Raw genomic sequence first — 27,152 nt, 5'->3', positions numbered from 1 at the left:
ACACCTCCCAGCCCAAGAATCTGGTTGCCACGTGAATTGGCACATTGAATTCCCCAAAACTAAATCTGCATGCTTTTAATGTCAAATGCCCACCAAAGTGTAATAACATCCGTCAAAATGTGTGTACAAACCATTTATGCAAGAGGGTTCCAAAATTGGGAAAAATTGTATGATGCACTAGTCCAAACATGCAGGTCCTGAGTTCCAACTCACAAAATTTCCAGATCTGAATCTCTTGGACTCTATAGACAAACCTTGGCTCCAAAGACATAGTAGTAGCATGTCCATAGATCAATGCGATCAAGATGTGATGGCTAGATAAGTCATGGTGATAATGGTTCATGTCTAAGATCTTGATGTTGATAGTTGTGTCTTTGTGCTAAGTGCATGGTTTGAGTCGTCAAGTGCATGTAAGCATAGAGTCGATGTCTACTTAATCATTTTATTGTTCATTGTCTGTTTTGCAGGCCTACTTGAGGGCAATTATTCTTTTTTTAAGCTTAAGGCTTCTGTTCTTCAATCTCCAAAGATGTGTTTATCATTATGAAAAGCATAATCGTGATATCTTATTGACGATGAAACTTAGTAAATCAAATAGCTGCATAAAGAGTTGAACTATTCTTGATCACCATTGTCCAATTTTAGAGAAACATGTGGAACTTCAACATTACACCATGGACATGAAGCACATGCCATCACAAAAATCGAATCAAACTTAGATTATCGATCCTTCATGTCAACCCCTTATCTGGGCTTAAAACCTAGAGTATAATTATGAAATACAAAACTTATCACATTCAACAAGGTAAGTTTACTACTATGAATTAAGAACATGTACAAACAAACAATTTATGAAATTTAGCTCAGATTACAGACTTGAGTTGGACTGAGAAGCTCTAGAACAGATGCAACGATTTCATCAGCAAGACCTAGAGTGAGCCTTCCAGTTATTCTTCCAACTCCTTTTGCTGCTGACCACCGCACAACTGTATCCTGTGCACATAAAACAACATAATAATGAAACAAAGGTATCAAAATAAAACACTGGAGCTGAAGCAATCCACTTCAAAAAGTTTCCCAAACTCTGACCTTATCCTTTAAGCTTGTGAGCAAATGCCCAATTATATCCTCAACCTCATTGACCATATCAACGTCATCATCTTCCACAGCCTGAGAGTTACTATTAACACCCCTTTCATTTGCATTTCCAGCAATATGTGATAGGCCTGTAGTGCTTGAACTGCCAAAAGGTAAATCCTGGTGTGATGTGGACGAAAGGTTTTGCATAATCACACTATCAGCTGCCTGTAAGATATCATGACTAATACATCAGAGACATCACCAGAAAATATGGTTAAAAAGAGAGGCGAAAGTATCAACAGGTAAATAGGAGCATTCTTACTGAAAAGGTCAAGCAATCCAGCAATCATTTAAATGCAGTACAGCCATAAGGACAGTAGTCTAGATCGCACCTCATATCTTTTTACAGTGCTGTGTACTAAAATACAGGGTAACAAAGTGCCCCTTAACTACCCCTAGTTCACAAAAATAATTGTCATCCCCTTCGGATATAAGTACAGAGCCATGCATCATCCGCACAATGAGCGTATTGGAAAAAAGGCTGGACTCTTCTTGGTTTAGTCAAATTATGACCATCACGCACGATCTCTTGTATCTGGTATGGTGGCGATCAAATTGAGGAACCATGATATGAGTACCAATGTTCGTCATAAGACTGTTAGCTTTAGTAGGTATAAATGAGAAATGAATGGTCAATTGGTCAATATGAGGCTCCGGGCTAATATGGCAATATGAAGAAGGCATTGGGCACTCATTGACAAGTGGAAGCACCAAGGTCTGGCTATGTTTCGCTTTAGAATCTTTGGGCATCTACACAACCCCTCTCTTGCAGATCTATTGGTTCTGATATAGGAATTGAGCTCTTATATAGGAAATGAGTTTCATTGAAACCTAGGTTGACACGTACGGTCACATACAAGGGGTACACGTACGAAGACGTGTGGTACTAATCGAACTAAAAAAAATTAGACGTACGGTGACGTAACGTACGATGCAAAAAAAAAATCATGCGTCTTACACACTACAAGAGAGACTAAACCAAGAAGTTTTCAAACTCAGAAGTTAGAACATGATAGACCATATGACTCATGACATAGACCTTAGTACTTAGTACTAAATACTTGTACCTTACGTCTTACAAGTTAGAACATGAAAGATACGCATTTAGTACTTAGTACTAAATACTTGTCACTTACGTCTTACAAGTTAGAACATGAAAGATCTATCCATGGACCTTGGAAACAGCAATGTCCGAAGAAAGAAGAATCATGATCTCCAAAGTGGTGGCGGCCATAGTAGATCCGCTACCCGAGCCTTGTTGCACATAGGTCATGGTTGTTTGAGCCAATGCACCCATGTGATGTTACCATCCTGCAGCAGGAGTGGCTGTAAGCATTGCCACAGCCACCAAAATGCTATCCTCAGCTTTGGTACCCTCATATACCAAGGGCCACAGTACCAACAACTCGGGAGTGACAGGGTGGCAGCCAATAGACTCACAGTTCCATCGCGAAGGATTGCGAAAACGGAGAGTTTTCTCGCGTGAAAACGCGTTTGATTCAACGGGGAACTGTCCCATTGCTTGTGGGAGCTCCACAGACACGCGTAGACGTGTTCGCTCCGCTCAAAACAATCCAAAACATAAAATTACAGCCTGCTGTGTTTATTTGCAGGTTTAGGGTTTCGCACTTAAACTGCAAGGTAACACCACGGGAGCCTCAAGAAAGCCTTGGGGTGCTTATACAGGACTTTGGGCACCTGACACGGACCAAAACAGGGAATTACAGCATGCTGAAATTGACCTGCAGCTAACCAGAAAACTTCTAAAATGCAAGGGAAAGTGTCCTAGACATGTACTTTTCACCTACAAGGGTTTTGGTGCAGTTATGGTGCCGAAATTGGGTCGAAAACTAGCAATTACAGCCCTTGACAGATTTGGACAGCTTGGTGGGAGTTAGGTAAAAGTGTTTGGGTCATTTATTTGCAACAAGAATAAAGAAATACAGAAAGGGGCCGCAGTCTTTGGGGCCTACAGGGTGTCGTTGGCTACTTGGGAGCGCTCTAGCTACCAAGTTGTAAAGTGTTTTGAAGTGGTGAATTCGAGTCACGGGTTTATTCGTAAAGTTACTTTCTGTCAGTAAGTACAGGTTAAGTTAAATAAATTATTGATCGGGTGAAAGCCAAAGTTTACCGCCTGTAGCGCGGACAATGTGTCGTGCTCTCTACAGTGTGGGTGTCCCCAGTGCAATGTGCGTGACAATCTCACTCAACAAATGAAAACTCTCTCAAACAGAATGAAACACAGAAACAACGGATAACAACACAGAAACAATGGATAACAACAGAGACACAACAGTGGACCAGAACATGTGGACTCGACTAGCTCCAAGAACCTTGTACAGACTCTGGCGTGGCAGCACACTCCGCTCCAGCCCAAGACTCACAGGTACAAATGGGTGTCGAGGCTCAGATGTGCAGGGATGGTGAAGCAGTGCTCTGTGTAAGACTCTCTAAACGACTCCGTGCAAGATAAGCTAGAACTATCCCAAAACGACTACTGATATGTACAACCATAGGAGCCACCAACAGCCCATAAATGTCCAGCCAGCTAAGTCTATCTCCAAACTGAGTGGTGGTGGTGACCTGGCCACGACGTCCACTAGACCACCGTAGGTACCCTGCCACGTGTCACTCCCAGCCAAAGGGTCCGTCCAGTGTGAACCAGACCAACTGTAGCTAGCTGTCCAACTGCCTGTCCTGTGAAGTGACACTGTAGCAGGCTACAGGTTGCCCGCCACAAGACTGGTCACCGTCTCGGTGAGCCAAAACTGAATGAAACTGCAAAAGTAACTATATGTACTATGAAAGATGAGGTAAGAGCACTGTCCTGTCACCCGAGGGAAAGGGTCGTCCCCACTGCTGCTCCAGAAGCTTCCGGCTCGGGAGGAGCCATCAGATCAATAGTGTAACCATGCGGTTGCTGTCCTGTGCTTTGCATACCTTGATTTCCTGTGGTTGTACCAGCCATCTGCTGCACAGCGGATGGGAGTACCTGCCCTGAAGTGAACTCCGGACGCCTAGTAACGCAACCATGGCGGTGTGCACCAGTAGCACCATCACAGCAAGGAACACTCTCGCTCTGCATGTGTGGCATCGGGATCTGAGACTCTTGTTGAGTGAAGTACTGGACCTCGGGCTGTGGGTAGTGTCCCATGAACTGCTGAGAGGGCTGAGAGGGACCTGCTGGGTAGTGTCCCATGAACTGCTGAGATTGCTGAGAGGGACCTGCTGGGTAGTGTCCCATGAACTGCTGAGAGGGCTGAGAGGGACCTGCTGGCGCTGCAAAGGTGGCTGGACTCTGGACCTGTATCCCTGGCCTAGTCCATCCATATCCCACAGTAGCCTGGGTAGGCCTGTTATCATACATAAGCATTTCTTGAAATCCTTGCACCTGTGCTTTGAGGTCATCAATGATTCTCGACTTTATCTTCAATGCATGCTGTAGTGCAAAAATCGTTGCATCTCTATCTGCGATGGCACTCTCGGCAACTCGCAGGGATCCCTCCATAGCTGCGTATGTGGCGGAGTGATGCTGGTGGGTTGCAGCTAGCTGCTCCACGCCTAGCTCGATGGTGGCAATAGCAGCTCTGGAGTCCTGAAGCAACTTCTCTGAAAGCTGAAACAGAGAAGTGGAGTCGGTCCTACCTGAAGATCCCTCAGATGGATGTGATGCTGGAGGGCGCACATGAGGCATTGCGGGCGAGCTAAAAGTAGGTGCAGATGGTGGAACAACCGGCGAGCTAGAAGTAGGGACACTCAGTGTAGAAGGTGCTTCAGAGATTGTTGTTGTAGGTGGAGCGAGTGATATGTTGACCGGTGTATGAGTGAAGATGGGAGAAGAAGGAAGAGGATCCTGTATAGGTGAAGTGACCATCCTCACTTGAGGAGCGGCAGTAGACACTGGTGTCGGCACAGCAGAACCAGGTGTAGCAGTGGACGTATGACGCTGAAGATGTACCCTAGTCTGCTGTCTCTCAGAAACTGGCAAGGAGAGTAGAGACTTCACTGTATCCTTCATCACTTTCGCCTTGATCTTCTTTTTCTTGGTGACTGTGGGGTCTACTTGCATGCTCACGGGTTTCCTTTTCCCTTTCGAGGTTCCCTATTCCTCATCCACTTCATTTATGTTGATAGGTATGTTTATGATCCATGCCAAGAGAGGCGCCGCAAAACATCTAAAAGTTAACTGCACAGACTGCACTTGGGCCCGAAATCTTTTAGCCCTAGACTGCAGAGAGCTGAAGAGAATTTGGTGGAATCCACATGGGATAGTGTGGATTAAACAGTATAGCTCGTCGCAGTGGGAGAATGTAGTGAGAATATCTGTTTGTACCTTGTCTTCTTTGGCATCCCGAGCCAGAAAGTAATACCTGAAGATTGCGAGAAGCCGTCTGTTTCGCTCATAATTTGGGTGATCCGAGCTCAATAGCTCTTTACATGCTTGAATTGTCGCGTCCTTGGGCAACAAAGAGAAAGTGCGAGTAGTAGACTTCACAGCTGGAAAGTTGGTCATACCCATGGCATGGCCAAGCCTTGTAGCTGTTAGCTTGTGGCCCCGGACCTTTGGAAAGTTTTTCAGCAGTTGATGTATCAGTTCTGCTGGAATAGTATCAGGTAGATTTGCATCAGCCAATTCTGTGAGACCCAGAGTTCGTAGCTGAGCAGTCGAAAGCACCTCACTGAGAGATGGTCGAGGTTGCTGCATATGAAAATGTAATGAAAATGCTGTGCGATTTTTTGAAGAAGCAGGCCTCTTGATCTCATGAGTGATAATTTGCGGCTTTTCTTTTTTCTGAGCCACCTTTGATTGTTCCTCTGGATCACTGGAAGCACCTGACTCTGAATTTACATCTGAATCCTCAGATGCTGCTGAGTCTGCTTTGTAGCTTTCATCACTTGGGTCACTGGAGGTAAAGTCATCTATGTCATGGCTGCTGCCGCTTGTAGATACTTCATCTGCTTCGCTCTCTGATTGTTCAACCCGAGCTTTTCTCCTCGTCATCTCTACCTTTTTCTTGCTACCCCTGCCAAGGTGAGGTCTGATGACAAACAGAGGATGACAAACAAAGCCGCTGAGTAGCCAATGGAAAAGTAGTAGGATGCAGACAATTTAGATTTCTCCGGCTAACTCGTTAGGCTGGGCGAGTAATTTAAGGTAGGGTAAATTCGAACAAGGCGAAAGAGGGCGGTTCGGGCGAGAGGGTGCTGGGAGAGGGTAGGGGGCGAGAGGAGAGGAGAGGAGAGGGTAGGGGGCGAGGGGTGAGGATAAGGACGAGAGGGGGGATAGGGGCGAGAGAAGTGCGGGAGAGGGTAGGGGCGTGATGTTTGGATAGGGGCGAGAGGGGAGGATAGGAGAGGGTAGGGGTCGAGTTTTAGGATAGGGGCGAGAGGGGGTGTAGGAGAGGGTAGGGGGCGAGTTTTAGGATAGGGGCGAGAGGGGAGGATAGGAGAGGGTAGGGGGCGAGAGGTGAGGGTAGGGGCGAGAGAGGGGGGATAGGGGCGAGAGGGGGTGTATGAGAGGGTAGGGGGCGAGTTTTAGGATAGGGGCGAGAGGAGAGGGTAGGGAGCGAGGTTATAGGGTAGGGGCGAGAGGGAAAGCTGGGAGAGGGTAGGGGCTAGAGGGGTTTAAGTAAGGGTAGGACGCAGTAGGTAGGGGCGAGGGGTTGGGAGACTAGGGTTTATTAAGGTCTAATGGGAGTTAGCACAACAGTAGCAAAGTGCTAGCAGATACAAAGATAGGATAATTTTGAGCAGGTACGAAGAGAGGACTCAGATAAAGAAGGGTATTAAGGCTTGCACTGATCATTAGTAGCCAGCTTTGGAGCACCAAAGAGTACTTTCCCCCTTTCTTTCTTTCTGCAGCAAAGCTGAAAGTTTATTTGCACCAAAGGTTTTTTTTTTTTTTTTGCGGCAATTGGAATCAAAAGTTCTTTGCCAAAACTCTGCCATATTCTCTATATAGACAGCCTCAATCGTCGTCTAAGCAGTCGTCTAAGCAGAATGCCCAAGTAGATTCCACTTTTCTCAACTGAACAAAAAAAACACTCTGACTAGAAGCTTGACTGATAGCAGCAGTTTGGAAGGACCTTAATATTTGACTGCAAATAACACTTAGGATAGAAACAATTAGACGAGCGACTGAACTGTTGAAGTTCCGATAATATTCAATTACCAGGAGGACTGAGTGGAGAAAAGATATCTTAGAGGAGAGGTGGAAACTTACAAACATAGCAAAAACTGAGACAGTAACAGAACATCTATTCTGGTGGAAAGCTATAGGGGAGGAGAGAAATGGGCCATCGAACCTACAGATGGCGGAAAGTTGCATACCCTTTACTCAGAGGAGTAATAGCACTTGATTCTGGAGCCATTTACCAGTGGCAAAGGGACGCCTTCCAAAGTGACTAACTGGACAGCCCCCTGTGGCAAAACCTCCTGTACTCTAAAGGGCCCTTGCCAAGCTGGAACCAGCTTCTTTGCTTTTTTCAAATATTTTGCCTGATAGAGTAGCACCAATGTGCCTTGCGTTATTTTTGGCTTTCTGAGGTGGCGATCATGCCACGCTTTGCGACGAAGTTGTTCCGCTTGCAGAGCACGAGAAGCTAACAGGCGGCTTTCATCCAATAAGGTGAGACGGGAGATAGAGGCAGATTCCATGCCCCCACTTGCACGCAGATTGCCCACCCTAGGGGAACCGGAGTTGAACTCAAATGGAGCTATGGCTTCCAAACCGAAAGCGAGTTGAAAAGGCGTTTGATTTGTTGTTGCTTTGAAAGATGTGCGGTATGCCCAAAGAGTGCCGTGCACAGCCTGAGCCCACGATGCTGGATGGAGATGACATGCTTTCCTCAGTAGAGCTATCAGAACCTTGTTGGTGCTCTCGGCCTGTCCATTGGCTCTAGGATAATAAGAGCACGACTTGCGATGAAAAATCTTGTAATTGGCCAGCAAATTTGAGATCATGTTATTGACAAAATGAGTGCCTCTATCACTGGTGATCTCTAAGGGACATCCAAATCTGCATAAAATATTTTCATATAAAAATTTGGCCACTGTATTGCTGGTGCAACCCACTGTCGCTAGTACCTCTGCCCACTTTGTTGCATAGTCAGTAGCCACTAGCAGATATTTACGATTACCTGGTTGAGCCGAGGGATATATTGGTCCCACAAAGTCCAAACCCCATCTCTCATAAGGTAGCCACGCCATCGAGACCTGCAAAGGGCGGTTGGATTGCTTACTCGGCTTCGGCCCACATCTCTGGCACACATCACAAACCTTAGAATATGCTATTGCATCCTTAAAAATGTAGGGCCACCACAGACCACTCTGTAGTATCTTCTGAGCAGTGATGTGACCAGGGTAATGGCCACCAGTGGGACCATTGTGGGCATCCTCCAGAATATGCTCCACCTCATGAGGTGAGACACAACGCTTCAGAACACCATCTGGTCCCGCCTTGTAGAGCTGGCCCCCGATCAGAGTGAAAGGCCTGGACTTCAACAGCAATCTCCTCTTTTGCAGTGGGGATGCCCTCTCCGGGTACAGCCCAGTAGATAGAAAATATAGGACCTCGCCGTACCATTCCGATGTTGTATCTATTTTAAAAAGACTGCTATCTGGAAAGTCATCCGCAATCCCGGTAGCTTCTTCGCCTGTGTAAATGCGAGAGAGGTGGTCAGCCATTACATGATGCTTACCAGGACGGAGTACCACTTCAAAATCAAACTCCTGGAATAGGAGGAGCCATCGCCATACTCAACCTGCAACCTGTGGCTTATTAAGCAGATAGCGCAAGGCATGGTGATCAGTGATAACTGTGAAGTGGACCCCTAGCAAATAGTGACGAAATTTGTGTAGAGCATACACTATAGCCAATCCTTCCCTCTCTGTGGTGCTATAGTTTCGCTCTGCTTTGTTGAGCAGGCGACTTGCATAATGTACAGGGCGATCCAAGTTGAACTCTTTGCTAGGCTGAGTCAGCACAGCACCCACAGCCAGCAGACTGGCATCTGTATGTACATGAAAAGGTAGGGCCCAATCCGGGGCAACTAGAATAGGCGCTTCAGTGAGACGTTTTTTGAGGTATGCAAATGCTTCGGCCTCGGGTGTTGACCACCGGAAGGGAACACCAGCACTGGTGAGCCGGGTCAATGGTTGAGCCACCTGTGCATACATACGTATGAACCTGCGATGATAGCCGGTGTGGCCCACAAAGCTCTGAACACCTTTGGGATTTATGGGAGGAGGTAACTTCAAGATGGCCACTATCTTCTCTGGGTCCAGTGCCAAACCTTGAGCAGACACCACATGGCCCAACAGTGTGCCCTCTGTGACCAAAAAATGACATTTGTTTGGATTGAGCTTCAAACGTGCCTCTCTGCACCTGAGGAAGACTGCAGAGAGCTGAGCAAGATGCTCCTTTAGATTTTCTACTGGGGTCGAACACTGAGCACCCGAGAAGGTGGAAAAGTCATCCATGAATATGCGAAGGTGATCAGTAAGCAGAGGACAAAAGATGAGATATACTATGCGATTGAAAGAAGGCGGTGCATTTTTAAGCCCAAAAGACATCCTAGTGTAGATGAAAATACCCCAAGGAGTCACAAAAGCTGTTTTGATTTGGTCGTCAGGATGTATTCCTAACTGATTGTAGCCGCTGAACCCGTCCATAAAGCTATACAGTACATGGCCAGCGACATCTTCGAGGACTCTCTCAGTAAAAGGTGTCGGAAATCCATCCGGGATTGTGACCTTATTCAGAGCCCGATAGTCGACACAAACTCGAATTTTGTTGGACTGCTTCTTTGGGGCAATAACCATAGGAGACAACCATTCTGAGTGCTCTACTGGTACAATAATACCTGCTTCTTGCATCTTTTCCAACTCGATTTTGACTGCTTCTGCATACTTCGGATTCAGTTTGTAAGCACGTCCTCTGACCGGCTTAGCCCCCTCGACCAGAGGAATTGTGTGGACTCCTAGCTCTGCTGGGATTCCTTCTAAATCGTGGTAAGACCAGGCAAACACATCTTTGAAAGAGCGCACGAAGGAGATTACCAGGTCGAGTAGAGCGGGGTGATCCCATAACCAAGTGGCTAATAAGATGGGCTGATGGCTGTCAGGGCCTCCTAGGTTGACCTCTCTGACTGGGTCAGGCGGTGCAGTGGTCGAGGCTGCGTCAGGTGGAGAAGATTGTGCCGCCTCTGTTAGCCTTTGGACATTATGAGCTGGCGTCTGATCAATGTTGAAATCAGCATACTCTTCCTGCAACCAACCTGATGGAAGCTCTGCAAATGGTAAATCCTCAGATACCTCAAAGTGCTCCGGCATGGGTGGAGAGTCAGATGGATAGAGGCTAAGGAGGGAGCTGGGGTGTTGGCCAACTCTTGCAAGGGAGACTTTTTTCCCCTTCTATGGTGGGTTATAGGCTCACCCAGGCCGACGGTTTCCATCAAGGGACCCTCTGAAGGATGGGCCCCAGAGACCGGTCCACTTGGTTCTGACTCACTTGAGACTGGTCCACTTGGTCCACGTGGTTCTGGCTCACTTGGCTGACTGGGATTCTTGGTCTCAGGTGTAGCTTCAGATGTAGGATCAGGGGGATAGGGTGAATCTGTTGGCAAAGGTTGAAGAGAGACTACATAGCATTGCATCGAAGAGGTGGCTTCTAACCACTGCAGTAAGTCTTCATCGGACCTATCGGGAGGGACCGGCTGGTCCAAGTCAGGGTTGGACTCTACTGACAAAGAGCTATGCTGAACAACCGGATCCATACCTCCTTCGAGACGAATTTGTTGCATAGGAGAGCTAGGAGTGTGTATCCACATGGCGTCGGTTCCCCAGTCGTGAAGTGCTTTCGTATGTCGCAGCCATGGCCTACCAATCAGCAAGGGATAACCCCCCTCTACCAGAGGAAGATTAACTACCACAAAATCCAAGTTAAAAGTGAAATCTTGTACCTTCAGAGGCACCTTGTCGACTATGCCCACTGGGTAGACTGTTCTCTGATCAGCCAATGTAACAGTGAAAGGAGCAGGTCGGGTAGGCTTTAGACCTAAGGCCATCATAGTGAATTCGTGCATCAAATTGATTCCAGATCCTCCATCAACGATGACGCCGGATAGCTGGTGCCCAAGAATAGATACAGTGAGGCGAGGACTTTTATAATCGGTGAGGGGAGCAGATGGATATGAAATCAAATAGGACTCTGAGGGCTGTACAAGGAGGTGCCCGCCACTAGGCCCAGCCCCAGGGTACAGAGACTGAATGACTAACAAGGTGTCACTTCTAAGTGTTGCATCAAGCCTTAGCATGTCGTATAGTGACACCTGCTGAAAAGTATTTTTCAAGATGGCTTCTGTTGTGGGCTTGGCGCCTTCGAACTGGGCTCCTTTTGTGACCTTAATCTGTTCCAAATCAGCCACTGCTTCTAAGAAGGCTCCATCAATGTCAGATCACAAGGAAGTTGGTTTGCTCTGAGCAATTGGGAAGGACTTGTCCTTTGGGTCAGGTAGACCAGAGTGAGGAAGTGGAGACTGGCGAGGTGGACCTGTGGGTAGACTGAGACCAAGAGCTGCTCTTTGTGCCCGATTAAGGACACCAGCAGGCTCCTCCATTTGCAGAGGCTTAACCACATGAGTAGCAGGTGAAGGTTGAGGCACGGTGTTCACAGTAATCAAATTTATCTTCGGAAAGGAGAATTCGGGCTGGTTCTGAGTCGAGCCTGAAGACGTGGATGCCCTTTGCTTGGGACAATCTTTACTGTAGTGATCCTTCGAATCAGGGCAATGACGACAAGGAGGGGACCCCTCGGGTAAAGGACACTTGCTCTGATAATGCCCATATTCTCCGCATTTGTAGCAGAGTATGGGCCGATTGGAAGGACGAAACGGGGGACGAGGTGGTTGCTGCATGGAATTTGAGGCTGAGGTGTAGAAACTTTGGGGAACTGAGGGAGTACTGGCATGGTAAAAACTGTGGGGTGCAAAGTTGTTGTGCATACCTTGCTGCATAGGGGGTGTTGTCAGCAGAGGAGGCAACTGGTTTTGATGGCCGTAGGGTGAGACCATGTTGGATGCAGGTGCTAACCCTTGTTGGAGAGAAGGACCAAGATTTTGTTGTATTTGACGCAATCCCTTGAGGTAGTAACAATCTTTATCCTCATGTCCAGCTTTTTCACAGAAGTGGCAGTAAAACCGAAGGGGGCATTCCTGTGGTGGGTGCCCTGGAGAGCGGCATGAGCTACACCAAACCATAGCCTTAGTCTCTTGCTGACACTTGAGCTCTTCTAACTCGCGCTTAATCTGTTTAAATGCCTCATTATGTGTAGGCTTCTCTTGTCTAAGAGAGAAGGACCTCTCCTCTTGAAGAGCTCGTTGTAGCTTTAGGGCTTCCAGTTCCCTACGTAAAGAAGTTAAAGGATCAGTAGGACTACCTTCCGAGAACACAGAGGAAGTATCTATTTGAAGAGAGTTGTTGAAGAGCTTCCTTGCTCCCTCTATTCTAGTAGCAGCTGCGATGAACTCGTCGAGAGTGGCGTCGGGTCGGAGACTCTCTCGGAGTTTTTGCTGAGAAGTTTTGGGAAGCGCCTTCTCCACCCACTTTTTAATCATGAATTCACCGGGTTGTTGGGGAAGCTTGGCCACCAGCGACTTAGTTTTCGTCATAAGCTCCGCAAAAGTCTCCTCAGGTTTGAGCACCATGTTGGCCAACTCATCCAATACCTTCTCCTAGTAGTCACCTGGCCTGAAAGCTGCACAGAACTGCTGTCTTAAGGCTGCCCAAGTTGCAAAATGGTTCTCTGCAAATTGGCTGTACCATTTATCTGCTAGGCCATCCAGGGTGGATGGAAATAGTACCAAGTAAGCATCTTCTCTGTTCAGCCCACGTCCCCTACAGAGAGATACAAATCTTCTGGTATGGTCGTCAGCATCTTCTGAAGACAGCCCTTTGAATGTAGGGAACTTGATGTTCACCTTGGCCAAAACACTAGCTAGTGGCTCCATGATTTCTTGCTGAGTCTGTTGCACAGTAGCTTGTTGTAGAAGAATAGGAGAGAGCTTTTCCGGAGAAGGTGATCGCGAAGATGGGGAACCTGATGAAGGAATGGGTGATGTGATATGTGGAGGTATAGGTGATGAGGTTGAAGGATTTCTACAAGGTGTCAAAGGTCGTCTTCTGTGATAGTACTTCAGAGGGCTCAGTAGTGGGCTTTGACGCTCAACTGACCTCCTTGTATGTGTCATACAGTGACCTCCAAGCCAACCAAGCTTTGGGCAAGAAACCTTGAACTGGCTGAAGACTGGTCTAGACTCTACTAGACCATACTAGACCAGACGAGTGTCTAGACCAGATGGACCAGGGACGAGGAGGACTAGACCAGGGTCTAGACCAGACAAGTGACTAGACCAGCTAGACCAGGGTCGAGGGGTCTAGACCAGAGACGAGGGCAAGCTGGACCAGGGCGAGAGGGGACCAGACCAGCAAGGCGAGAGACTTAGACTGCACAGGCGAAGCGAAGAACCCAGCTACTCAACAGAGTGAGACTTCAGTTGAGGTCCCACCGTGATCGCCAAAATGAGAGCACCTGTAGCGCAGATAATGTGTCGTGCTCTCTACAGTGTGGGTGTCCCCAGTGCAATGTGCGTGACAATCTCACTCAACAAATGAAAACTCTCTCAAACAGAATGAAACACAGAAACAACGGATAACAACACAGAAACAATGGATAACAACAGAGACACAACAGTGGACCAGAACATGTGGACTCGACTAGCTCCAAGAACCTTGTACAGACTCTGGCGTGGCAGCACACTCCGCTCCAGCCCAGGACTCACAGGTACAAATGGGTGTCGAGGCTCAGATGTGCAGCGATGGTGAAGCAGTGCTCTGTGTAAGACTCTCTAGACGACTCCGTGCAAGATAAGCTAGAACTATCCCAAAACGACTACTGATATGTACAACCATAGGAGCCACCAACGGCCCATAAATGTCCAGCCAGCTAAGTCTATCTCCAAACTGAGTGGTGGTGGTGACCTGGCCACGACGTCCACTAGACCACCGTAGGTACCTTGCCACGAGTCACTCCCAGCCAAAGGGTCCGTCCAATGTGAACCAGACCAACTGTAGCTAACTGTCCAACTGCCTGTCCTGTGAAGTGACACTGTAGCAGGCTACACCGCCCTTTGGTGAGGCTACTGGCCGGTTTCATGTTTCCATTGCCAGGACAGCATCACTTTTTCCTCAAGACGTGAGACCCTTGGTCTGTTTTGGGCGAAGACATAAAGCACAAATATTTGGAATTCCACTATGGCTGACAAGACAAATGACACCAGAGAAGAGAGTTCCTCTTCACAAGACAGACAGGCTGTTCCTCCAGAGTATGTGGTTGGCAAGAGTTCACAGCCACCACTGTCTGTACCTTTTATTGATGAGAATGCGCCACAGGTTCAAGGATTAATGACTGGGCAACTACACGAGGATGCGTTCCAGACACAGTTGGTAGCTGTTGTGAATGTGTTTACTTGGTTGGTGTAGAATCCCAGGTTTATGGAGTTTCTCCAAGCTCCACAAGTGTCACAATACGGAAGGTAGCTTTCTCATCCAATAGAGCCCATTGAGGCTCAAGCCTAGGTTCCTAATCTGTCCCAGCAAGGCAAGGAGCATGCACATGTTGCAAAGTCAGTTGGGGTTCCAAGGAAAACCTTTTCTGTCCATGAACAGGTGGCTAAGACACCGATTCCTCATGCTATTCCAATTCAGCCAGCCACCTTTGAGCGTCCAATTATTGGTCTAAAAGGACACGGAACTACTTTCTAGGCTATGCATCAGGTATTTCCACCACCCACAGTACATCCTGTGTATTTTGAAAGTGGAACATAGTTACCAGGGAACGGGATTCTAGGGATGTGGAACGCTGGAACGGCGTTCGGGGGGTGGAGGATCACATGGAACGGCTCGGAACGGGGCCGCCGGAACGACTGGGCAGCAATAAAAAATGGCCAAAATTTGGGGGCAGAATTGCACCCTCCCCCCACCCCATCCCTTACCTTCACAAGTGACAATGCACAAGGTTGCCATTATGCATCTACTATCTCAAGCTCCCACTCTCAAGTCTCAAGCTCTTATGTATCTTTCTCTCATAGTCTCTCAAGCTCTCTCCCTCTTCCTACCTGTCTTTCTCTCTCAAGCTCTTAAGGAGTTGAGCCTACATGAAACACATTTGCCACTGAAGATTCGAGAATCTCCCGAGTTGTCTCAACTTTCAAGTCTACGAGGTTTAAGGCTCAAGCTCTCTTCTTCTCCCTCTCCCCCTCTCTCTCACATAATCCATGGTCTCATACTACTTGTATTTAGACAAATAGAGCTAACAATTGCATTGTTTGGATGTTTTTTATGCCTCCCGTTCCGCATCGTTCCCGTTTCGGACCCCTCGGGCATTCCTTTGTTCCGCGGGGAACCGGTTGCCGTTCCTCTTCCGTGTTTCGGGTAACTATGGTTTCAAAGCATGGCTCGTTATGCGCCTGGAAATCAGCAGTACATGCCAGGAACAGTCTTTGGGGGTATGCAAGGCATGATGCCAATCCCCATGTGTGGTAATATAGGCTTACAGCCAGGGTTTCAGAGTACTCAAACCAGTTTGGGATGCCACATGGCAAGTTTGCTATGGCCGGTTTTTCCAATCAATAGGCATATATGGCATCAGGAAGCGAGAATGCTAATGGCCAAGGTAGCACTGTATCCATGTTGCAAACACTTCCCTATGACAATTTAACAGTGTTGGACAAGCCGAAACCATACAAAGAAGGTGGTGCAGCTGTGAAATTTGACACTTTCAATGGTTTGTAGACAAGACAAGGCTCTCACTTTCCTCCAACAGTTTGATACTGCGTATGCAAGGGGGAATTTTACTAAGGCTTTGAAAGTTCGTAATGCTGCCACTTTCTTGAAAGGAAATACGCGTTTGTGGTGGACGACATTATTGATGCAAGGACAAGCACCCGCCACATGGGTTTATTGCAAAAAGATGTTTGCATCTCCATGGCTGTCAAATGAATTTGAAGCTGATGTGACATATTGGAACCAACTCAACGAGTACAAGTTTTGTAAAACGCTCCTTTCCATATATTTCTACAGATTTGTGCCATTGACAATGCAGATAGACAAGTATTGTTGTGGGCTACCTAAATGGCTCAAGAACTCCTATACAAAGAACAGAGTGGCCACTCTTACTCAGCTTATGGTGGTTGCCAACACTGGTCATCCCTTATTGAAAGGAGAAGATAGTGGATTCTAGGGAAAAGTAAAAGGGGGTCAGTCAAAGAAAAATTCAGCAAAGAGGTCCTTTGCAAAAGCGACTCTTGAGCTTCCCAGGGGTCAAGAAAGGCAAAGAAAGCTAAAGACTCAACCGAGTCTTCGAGAGGACAAGCCAAAAGAAAGAAAAGTTAAGGAAAAAGTTGCAAGACGTTATTTGGTGAAGTGCAAGAACTATCCACGTATGGATGCAAAGTGGATGGAAGAAAGTGAACTGATAGAGTCACCAAATGTATTGCAGCTCTATCTTAAAGCCTTTGGTTTACAACCCACATATTCCCCAACTCAGATCACTTCAGTAGAGCTAAGGTCAAAGGTTTTGACACGTGCTCAAAAGAGGGGTGATATTGGAGCTAGCATTTCACATGTACATAAGGATTCAATGCAATAGAGGTGTACATTGCTTGACAAAAGTATGAAGGCTTCATTAAGTCATTTATGTGTATGTTTGACAGTCTTTCTTGCGAATACATCCAATAGTAAAAGGGTGCTTATCACACTAAATCATCTGCGGCATGTATAGGATGTATGCAATCGTGGTATGTCACGAGACTCTGACAAAACCACTATCTATATTTGTTGGTTTCTTTCGCTTGATTTTTTATTTAATTTTTGGGACCGTCTTTTTGAAATCACAAATGCCCGAACATTGCATGGGCGAGAGTTCACCCATAGGAGTCGAGGCCAGGCAACCATGAGATGGTTGGCTAGATCGGCACGAGAATACGACTAGTAAAGAAGTGGCTAGGCTCAGTTCGAGTCATTTAGGCCCCTCGGCAAGACTTTATAAGTTGGCGGGTACTAGGAATTAAACCAAAGGGAGCAAATTGGACACGTGGCAGTAGGAGAGCAACCTGCAAGTCAACTCACACTCCAGAAGCTCATCCAAAGAGGGGGCACCCAAAATTGAGGCTGCAGGCTGATTTTTATCATAAGTGAACACAGTGTGCATGTGTGCGCGTAGTGGGTGCAAGTGATCACAGCTTTATAGGAAAGCTTGCCTTTTCCCTTGTCTCATGTAGCGCGATGATTTGCTCTCATGCATCTCTCTCTCCCCTTTGCACAAATAGCAATGCCCCACTAGTTCGGCGCTTCTCACACAACCATGTACAATTCTAGGGGTTTTATGCACGTTTGCCAAGGCAAGATCCTTCTGAACAGGAACCGGATTAGCTAATTGCCATGTACGCACAGTTCCATCACAAAGAATTCCAAAAACGGAGAGTTTTCTCGCGTGAAAACTCGGTTGATTCAAAAAAAAAAAACTGTCCCATTGCGTACAGGGACTCCAAAGACACGTGTAGATGTGTTCACTCCGCTCAAAACGATACAAAACAGAAAATTACAGCCTGCTGTGTTTATTTGCGCGTTTAGGGTTTCGCAACTAAACTGCAAGGTAACACCAGGGGAGCCTCGGGAAAGCCTTGGGGTGCTTAAACAAGGCTTTGGGCACCTGACAGTGACCAAAACAGGGAATTATAGCATGCTGAAATTGACCTGTAGCTCACCGGAAGGCTTCCAAAATGCAAGGGAAAGTGTCCTAGACGTGTACTTTTGACCTACAAGGGTTTTGGCACAATTATGCTGTCGAAATTGGGTCGAAAACCTGCAATTACAGCCCTTGACAGGTTTGGACGGTGGGAATTAGGTGAAAGTGTTCGGGTGTTTATTTGCAATAAGAATAAAGAAAGAAATACAGAAAGAGGCAGCAGTCTTTGGGGCCTACAGGGTGTCGTTGTCTACTGGGTGAATTCCAGTCAGCTTTATTCGTGAAGCTACTTTTGTATCATAAAGTACAGGTTTAGTTAAATAAGATATTGATTGGGTGAAAGCCAAAGTTTACCGCCCTTGAGTGAGGCTACTGGCCCGTTTCAATAACGCATGAAAACAGCCCTGTACAAATATCTGTGCAGTAGAGGGTATGCAACCTAACTAACGGAATCCTTTGGGCATGCAGGTCTTGAGAATTGGCTCACAAGGGTGGCAGAAGATCTCCTAGCCGAGAATTAACCTTAGCGAACCCCCGGGATGGTTCAACATGTCCATGTGGCACATAGGGCGACTACGCACATGACATCGAGGTTAGGACTGCTTGAATGATGAATGTTGTGGATGCACAAACCAATGAAGGCTCCTCCAAAACCAGTGACGACAGGCACTACTGGTCCAAATATGGAATGGACAAGGGTGCTTGCTCAGAGAGAGGGCAAAAACTACTAGCACACCAAGGACTGGATTTATGACGGCCAAAAACCCGTGCCCAACAGAACTTAATTTACCTACCAAAAATGCAGATTGTTCTGCAATCCACTGATCTTTTGACACTTTTCCGCTGACAATACTAAGACTGGTGCTGTTAGTTTTGATGGCGATGAAAACACTTATCATAAGAGTTACTAGCCAACAAACTTTCCTTAGTCCCACCACAGTTACGCTAGCCTGGGCTTCCTCCCAAAGACCGACTCTACTATGGCAGGTCTTTGTTGACACCCAAACAATGCATGTGGTGAAAACATTACCATGCTGACGGAATGAACTTAGGTTCTGCAATCCTCTTCAAGGGTCCGATGACGAGAAAAATGGATGTAGCTAGATGCCTAGACTGGAATTCCTAATGTAGAGACCAGGAAAATGGGATCAAGGTGATACTTCTTCCATGCTTACATTAGTATTCCAGATCTACATCTTCATGGATCCAATGCCAATCGTCCCGCCAATGTAGAGTACAACAAACCCCGTATGTCAAGATGTAGCAAAGGGATTAGCATGGGCCGGTCCTGATGGTCCACTGTCTGCAAACTCTGAATGTGAGAGATTGTTGGTGGTATCCATGCCGCTACTAGTAACGACCATAAACTGGTTGTAAGTCAGGTGTCCAATAGGAGAGTGCTATTGTTTAGGCATCCGTCCCCCTGTGGGTGCCCACACGACAGCCTTGCGCTCACACCGAAGTTGCTTTTCCCCACCTCTTCCACAATCAGACGTGCCATTGGGCCAATCGTCAAGGGAGAGAGAGAGAGTCATCAACACTCTACGGGCAAAGCTCTTCTTTTCTGAGCCGCATCTCTTTTGTACACAAGACAAACACCAAGAAAAAAAAATCTCCAAGGTTATTCGTTATGGTTTTCACAATGGAAATGTTCCCTCGAATGGCCTGCTGCAATTGTGCTAACTTCACGCTGTCATAATAATCAATATCTAATTCTTATGATTTTCTCCTGTTAAACTGATCATTTAGTATGGGGAAGTACTAGGGGAGAAAAAGCTAGAATATTGGTTAAGCTAGCGGACCAGCCACAGTAGGGATCCAACGGAGGGAAAATAGGCATCCAAAGGGGGGGCCATCTAAAAAAGAGCCATGTGCAACAATGGGCTTAAAAGACCCTAAGGTTCAACCCATTAAGACTGCCAAAATGCTAAGGTTCCAAAATTCAAAGGTTATGTCCAAAGGTCAAACATTGGGGGAATTGGATGCTTTTAAAAACACTTAATAAAAGAACCAATAAGAATTAAGCTCTCTAGAAGACTATTGGACAGTCTCCCAAGGGGACCAATGAGCATTCAGCAACCCAATGGCTTGCCTGATTCCTATTGGCCATGAGGCAAAGGGGTCCAATGAGAGTTTAGTTGAATTAAATAATTACCTAAAGCTCTCACAAAAGGGGAAAGGCGAACACATGTCAGAAGGCTATCACTTATGTTGCTTAATTACCATTGGCTAAGCCTGGGGAGGTCCAATAGGATTCTAGCAAGAGCAAATAGCAAGAGGGGTCGACCAAGAGAGAGAGAGGGGGCTGATCTTTCAAAGGCATTAACACCTACACACTCATACTAGCTCACGTGTGAAGTAAAGAAGACTCTCTCTCCTTCTCAAGCTTTAATGGAAAGCATATCACCTACTCCAAGCTTGTGAGAAGGGAGGTCTACACCAACAACTCTTGGCTTTGTGATGCAAATCCAACCAAGAGCCAAGCTTCAATGCATGCTCATCTCCTCTACCATGCTAATTACTAAGCTAAGCTATGCTAATATGAGTGATTATGTGAGGAGATGTACATCTTTCTCGTAAGAATACTCCTTCTTCCTCTCAATCTACTCTCATACCCCGCTATCTCTCACCATCTTCGAAGGTGTGTGAGGTCTTGGGTCTGAGACCGTGAGGGAATTGATGTTGTGTTTGATAAGTGTTTTGCGTAGTGCATGAAGTTTCCATCTTCATTGCACTAGCTAGTATTGAAGGAACACAAGAAATTGTATTGTAAAATGTCTCTCTTGATGGGATAAACCATAATACAAAGCCTTTTGGAAGGGGGAACGGCTCCATGCAAATCCGGTCCTCAACTGTTGTCAATTGCTTAATTTCTCTCTCTTTTGAAGTATTGTTCATGCTATCTAACTAGGTGTTATGCTTTTTGTTGCTCTCTCCACCCAAGCACTCTTGTTATTCTCATTAGGAAGCTATTCTAATGAAATGCTTACTTGGTTCATGCTATCTGCTACACACTAGTGCTCCTGTGCCAGATTGGATGCCAAGAGAGGGCTTCAGGTGGATTCCCCCAAGGACTGCAGTTCGGTACTTGGGTTGTCAGGTTGGTTTGGACTTGTCTCCTGAGCAGCAGATTGCTCTCCTCTTCTCGTGTCCATCAGGAGAAAGCTGTTACATTGGAGCTCAGCACGACTTTCGTTGGCTGGTAGAGTAGTAGTTGCCAACCAGGTGTTGTTGGAGACTATGTGGTACATCACTTCCTGCTAGATCTTCTCGAGTTCTTGTATCAGCCAGGTAGAGAGGCTGATCAGGAACTTCCTTTGGTCAGGACGTGACACTCAGATAGCCCGAGCCAAGGTGGCTTGGTCGGTCATCACGCTTCCTTGTTCTCAGGGAGGGCTTGGGATCACTGATCCAGCACAGCAGAGCAGAGCCCTTCTTGGGAAGTTCATAGTCAGAGGACTTCTTCTAGGTGAGGAGCCCTGGAAGGAGTTCTTGCTGCAGAGGCTTCGTGCCAGGGTGTCTAAATCAGGAGGCCCTTGGCAACCTTCGACCAGATGGATCTTTACAGAGATGGGCCGAGTTAGTTTGAGCAGGAGACTGGAGGACCGCTTCGCTGTGAGTTTGCTTCGATCTTGGGAGCTCTTGCGGCGTGGCCTGGAGCAGAGACAGCCGACGTGCACGGAGGAGCGCCTACGGCAGCCCCTTGTCTAGAACCCCATGGTTAGCACTCAGAGAGGCCACTTGGTTGGTAGTCAGCCTCATGTTTCCTGGGGTCCCATGGCAGCAGGTCCAGCGCGCTCTCTAGATGACTGGCTAGAGTTCACAGGTTTGTCAGAGGAGGTGCAAGGTTTCCAGCTACAGGGCATGAGAGGGGTGCAGAGCATGTGTCAGGACATCTTAGAGTCAGTTCCAGCTGAGTGGCTCACGCCTCTCGAGCCAGTAGCACCCCGGTGGATGGGAGCCTTCACACGACTGGAGGTTCTCATTTCAGTCAGGGCCTGCTCAGAGACTGTCCCAGCCCTGTTCTTCGAGCTTAGGGTGGGGGACGATTACAGCGAGTTGCAATAGAGGCCCCGCAGGTAGCAGAGTGCTGTTTCCAGAGGATCCGAGTTGTGGGAGGACTTGCGTCATAGACCCTGACCCAGCAGCTCTTGAGACTGGACACTGGAGGCTATGGACTTGGGAGTGTTGTCCACTGGCACGAGTACAGTGGGATCCTAGTGAGTGGCTATGGAGGGACCCCTTCTCTTCTGCAGACCACCCAGGAGTCCCCTTATTTCAGTACACTGTTCGGCTTGGACGTCATATACTTGCAGTACAGAGAGAGGCCCGCCCAGCTGCAGCACGTCATTGGCAGGAGGAGGGCCTCACAGTCGAGTTCTTGGCAGCCTTTTGGCAGAGGCTGTGGGACTCCAGACAGCCGAGGTGCGTCACTTTGTTTCAGTGGCTGGTTGCACATAGAGCTATAGCAGTAGGGAGCTGGCTTGTGCATAGTGGTCTCTCGGCCGCATGTGCGCCTGTGACGAGTTGGTGGAGAGTCAGCGTCAGTCTTTGGGACTGTCCCTCGGCCCAGCAGGTGTGGCTACGAGTTCTTTGGCAGATGCCTACTCCGTCTACGGCTAGACAGTACTCTTGGGGGGCAGCGGCTTGGTCCACTCTCACGGGCCCGGCACTTCAGTTTGAGCTATCTTCCACCAGCAGGATGATAGTGATACAAGGGGGGCGACCTACACTCCAGCCTGCTACAGAGCTTACTCCACAGGAGTGGTCCAGTGAGAGAGAGGAGTGTTGGGAGCTCATCAGTGGCCTGACACTTTGGTTCATCTGGCGGGCCCGCTGTTTCCGCATTTTTGAGGCTCGCTCTGTGCCACCAGCAGAGACTGTTAGTGACTTTTGGCTAGAGCTGATCCATACTCTCAGAGGACAGCTAGAGGGACTACACGGTAGCTCCGACCGCATGCGGGAGCGCCGCGAAGCTTTCCTTCGACTCTGGAGCCCTGGGCCTTTCTTCACCAGTGTCCAGGGTGTGCTCAGATGGCACTACCGACCACCTGTGTGGCTCTTTCCTCCTCCCATCTCTTGATTTAGCCTCATTGTATATATGTTGTTCTTTCATTGGGAGAGTCTCCCCATCATGTTTGTTGTAGCCCTCTCTTGAAGGGGTGGTTGTAGCCCTACGGGCAGTTTTCATTAACTAATAGAAGGATCTTTTTCTCGGAAAAAAAAAATTCTACTACACAAATTATTAGACCATTAAATGTTACATTGGTATCAAAGCACAAGGTTTCTCTTTTCTTGCTCAAGAAGGGAGGTCCTCAAGCTAGCTATAAATGGTTGGTACTATTAATTGCATGTGAGTAAGTAGAATAGGGATTTTCCAGCCTTGCAGTGCACCTGCCTTTGTGCAGTTAACGGGGCATCACCGTCGAGAGCTGTGGTCTTAATAGTGGAGTCCTACGGGGCTTGCCTAGGGCTTAACCACTATTGAGCTATTAGAAGCTTGACAAGAGCCGGTGCTGTTGTGGTGTTGAACAACCCTCTCTTCTATTCCTTGCAATTAATGGTATTCGAGCCACGGGTACAGTAGCTTGAGTGCTTTTTCTAAAGAGGTAAAGAGGAGTAGCAACTAGGGCTTGAAGTGCCAAAGTACACCTAAAAATTTTATACCTAAAAGTTGTTAGAATGGCTGACAATAGTAAAGAGAGTGAAATTAATGTTGATAACTTTGATTTTGCTAATGAGCAAGCTACTAATGATGCCCCGATGCTTGTTAACTATCTTGTTTCTAGGCTTCAACAAGCCATGGGCAATCCATCCCTCCAAAGTGAAGTGCAACGGCAGCTTCGTTCTCATGGGATTCTCCAAGCTCCCCACCATGACGAGAGAACACCTAGGAAGCCTCCTTGCGAGACTACCAAAAGAGGTCTCTCTCCAATTCGGGAAGAAGAAGAGGATCCCTATGAAGGGCTCAGAAATTTACTCCTTGATGATGCATCTCCTTCTCAAAGGAGAATTCAAGAGCCTCCACCGAAGGAACGAGAAAGAAGCGAGTCTCCCGCCACCTCGGCAGAGATGGCTCCATGAAGACGGTGGGCTAAGCTCCATGTCCAAAGCTATGTGGACAAAGAGGACTTCTTTATCTCTCCTCTCAAGCATGAGGATGTAATCCTAGGGGCACCATGGTTTGATCGCATGGCTGCCAATGTTAAATTCCCTGAAAGGAGAATCTCCTTTAAGTTCAGGGAAAAAGATATGTATATAGATGCTAAGGAAATGGGTCACACTATACCCATTGTACATACACAAGCTTTCAACAAGTCAATAAAGAGCTCTATTTTCGTGTACATGATTTTTATTAAAGACTCTCAAAATGAACCTAATGTTTTAGCAAAAGAAAATATACACAATCAAAAGGAATTAGAGTTATCCAATTTTCTCAAGGGGTTTCAAGATGTTTTTATTGACGACGTCCCTTGTGAGCTACCTCCTAAACGAAACAATGATGACCATGCAATTGAACTTCTTCCAGGAAGCTCACCGCCTAACAAACCTCCTTATAGAGTTTGTCAAGCTCAACAAGAGGACATTATGCGGCAAGTGCATAAGTTAGTTGAGAAGGGCATGGTTAGGCCTAGCTCATCTCCATTTTGTTTTCCTGTGCTACTAGTGCAAAAGAGAGACGGCACATATCGTATGTGTGTCGACTATAGAGCACTAAATAGGATCACTATCAAAAATAGGTTTCCCGTTACACAGGTAGAAGACCTATTTGATAAGCTACAAGGGTCCACCTACTTCAGTAGGATTGACCTAAAAAGTGGCTATCATCAAATAAGGATAGTTGATCAAGACATTGTAAAGACCGCATTTCGCACTACGTTTGGTCTTTACGAATACATTGTCATGCCTTTTGGCTTGACCAATGCACCAGCCACATTCAACCGCTTGATGAAGAAGCTATTCACACCTCACCTAACCTTTACTACAGTGTTCTTTGATGATATCATCATCTACTCTAATTCATTAGACGAACACAAGCGACACCTCCAGGTAATATTTCAAGTTCTAACAGAGAATAAACTTTATGTTAATCGAAAGAAAAGTGATTTTTTCTAACAAGAGATTCAGTATTTAGGTCACATTATCTCTCAAGATGGCATCCAAATGGATCCATCAAAGTTAGAGGTAATAAAAGGATGGCCTAAACCAAAGAATCTTCATGAGTTAAGAAGCTTTATAGGTATGTGCGCATACTATAGACGCTTCATAGAAAAGTTCTCACTAATAGCAGGACCATTAACAAAGAAAAACGTTAGGTACACATAGTCTGACAAGGAGAACAATGCTTTCGAAAAGCTTAAAGAAAAGCTTATCTCTCAACTTGTGCTTACACTACCGGATCTCTCAAAGCCATTTGAGGTCCAATGTGATGCTTGTGGTGATTGCCTTGGAGCTGTTTTGCTTCAAGAAGGCAACGCCATAGGCTATGAAAGTCGAAGGCTTGACCTTGTTGAGCAAGCTCTAGGCATATATGAAAAGAAACTCCTTGCACTTCTACATGCCTTAGACTCATGGAAGCACTATTTATTGGGGACTCCTTTCATTTTGCGAACGGATCACCAAAGTCTTAAGTACTTCATAACGCAGAACAAGCTCTCCGATAAACAAATAAGGTGGGCAAATTTTCTTTCGCAATTTCATTTTCATATTGCTCACGTTGCTGGCAAGCATAATCAAGGTAGCCAATGCACTCTCAAGACGGCCGAGAGTGAATGCCGTTTCCATAGCAACTCACAATGATCTATCTTCTATGATAGATGAGTATGCTATTGATCCCGATTTTAGAGATGTAATTTCAGCCCTTGCACTAGGGAAGAAAGCGGAACCATTTACTTTACAAGATGGTTATCTTCTCTATGGCAATAGACTATGCGTTACTAGCTCACTACGTGAGAAAGTAATGTATGAATCTCATGCTCCTCCTTATGCAGGGCATAGAGGGATTCAGTTTGCTCTGAAGGGGATTGAAACATATTTCTATTGGCCTACCATGAAAGCAAACATACAAGAGTATGTTTCTAAATGTGTGGTATGCCAAAAGACGAAGTTTGATAGAGGGAAGCAACTTGGATTGCTTCAACCTTTGCCAATCCCTAATTCATCATAGGAGAGCATATCCATGGATTTTACCTTTGGATTGCCTAAGTCTATCCATGGGAATACGGGAATATGGACGATAGTAGACAGGTTCAGTAAACAAGCTCATTTTATACATGTCAAAAAGACTATCAAGGCCCATCAAATGGCAACCCTCTTGATTTCACAAATCTTCAAGTACCATGGCTTGCCAATGTCCATAGTGTCGGATAGAGATCCTAGAATGACCAGTAACTTCTGGAAGGGTCTCTTTGAGAATTTAGGAACAAGGCTAAACTTCTCTTCGACCTATCACCCGCAAACGGATGGCCAAAGTGAAATAGCTAACCTAACAATTCTCAATCTACTAAAAGCCTATGTAACGAAAGTAGATCAAAGATCCCAATGGAAGAAGTACTTACCCTTAGTGGAGTATGCCTACAATAACACTGTACATACTTCCACGGGAAAAGCACCTTTTGAGGTAATTAAGGGAAGATCAAAAAGTCCCTTGCTACTTAAGGTACACGGGAAGATCTTCACTGCAGATGAGTATAGCCGAGACCTACAAGAATCTTTCCAAAAGATTAAGGATGCTATCTCACAGCAAAGGCAAAAGGCTGTTGTTGACAAGCAGACAAGAGCCCAAGCCTTTAAAGAAAATGATTGGGTCTTACTCAAATTTCCCAAGGCTCGATTAAGGCACACGACGGGCAAGAATCCTACGAGACACCAAAAGTACTATGCTAAGTTAGCAAAAAGGTACTATGGTCCCTTCCAGATTCTTAGGCCAATCAATGAGATGGCCTATCAACTCAAGTTGCCCAACCATCGGCTCATGCACAATGCTTTCCATGTGAGCCTACTAAAGCCTTACAAAGGAGAGCCACCTCAAGAACCAACTATTGAAGACCCACCAAAGATCGAGAACCAAGAAGAGATGCTGCAGCCCGAGTCCATTCTCCGACATGAAGACAAGGTACTAAGAGACAGTAAGACTATCCGACGATATCTTATTAAGTTTAAGAATTATCCTTTTGAAGATGCTAGATGGATGCAAGGCATACAATTA

At 46.5% G+C, this 27,152-nt stretch overlaps 1 protein-coding gene across 2 annotated transcripts in view; it reads right to left on the bottom strand.

Moving 5' to 3' along the window:
* The window catches only part of TTN1 (ARM repeat superfamily protein), a 130,211-nt gene that overhangs the window by 90,843 nt on the left and 12,216 nt on the right, over positions 1 to 27,152 (bottom strand). For both annotated transcript variants that reach the window (XM_086492562.1, XM_086492561.1), the window contains exons 5-6: positions 1,090 to 1,305; positions 877 to 993 (exon numbers count right to left, since the gene is read on the bottom strand). In XM_086492562.1, coding sequence (XP_086348688.1) covers positions 877 to 993; positions 1,090 to 1,305 — 333 coding nt within the window. The remainder of the gene's footprint in view (positions 1 to 876; positions 994 to 1,089; positions 1,306 to 27,152) is intronic.

Source organism: Adiantum capillus-veneris, chromosome 20, assembly GCF_014529385.1.
Source record: "Adiantum capillus-veneris isolate H3 chromosome 20, ASM1452938v2, whole genome shotgun sequence".
In the NCBI taxonomy this organism is placed as follows: Eukaryota; Viridiplantae; Streptophyta; class Polypodiopsida; order Polypodiales; family Pteridaceae; genus Adiantum; species Adiantum capillus-veneris.
The sequence above is the reverse complement of the archived record's forward strand: the minus strand, read 5'-3'. Positions and strand labels throughout refer to the sequence as shown.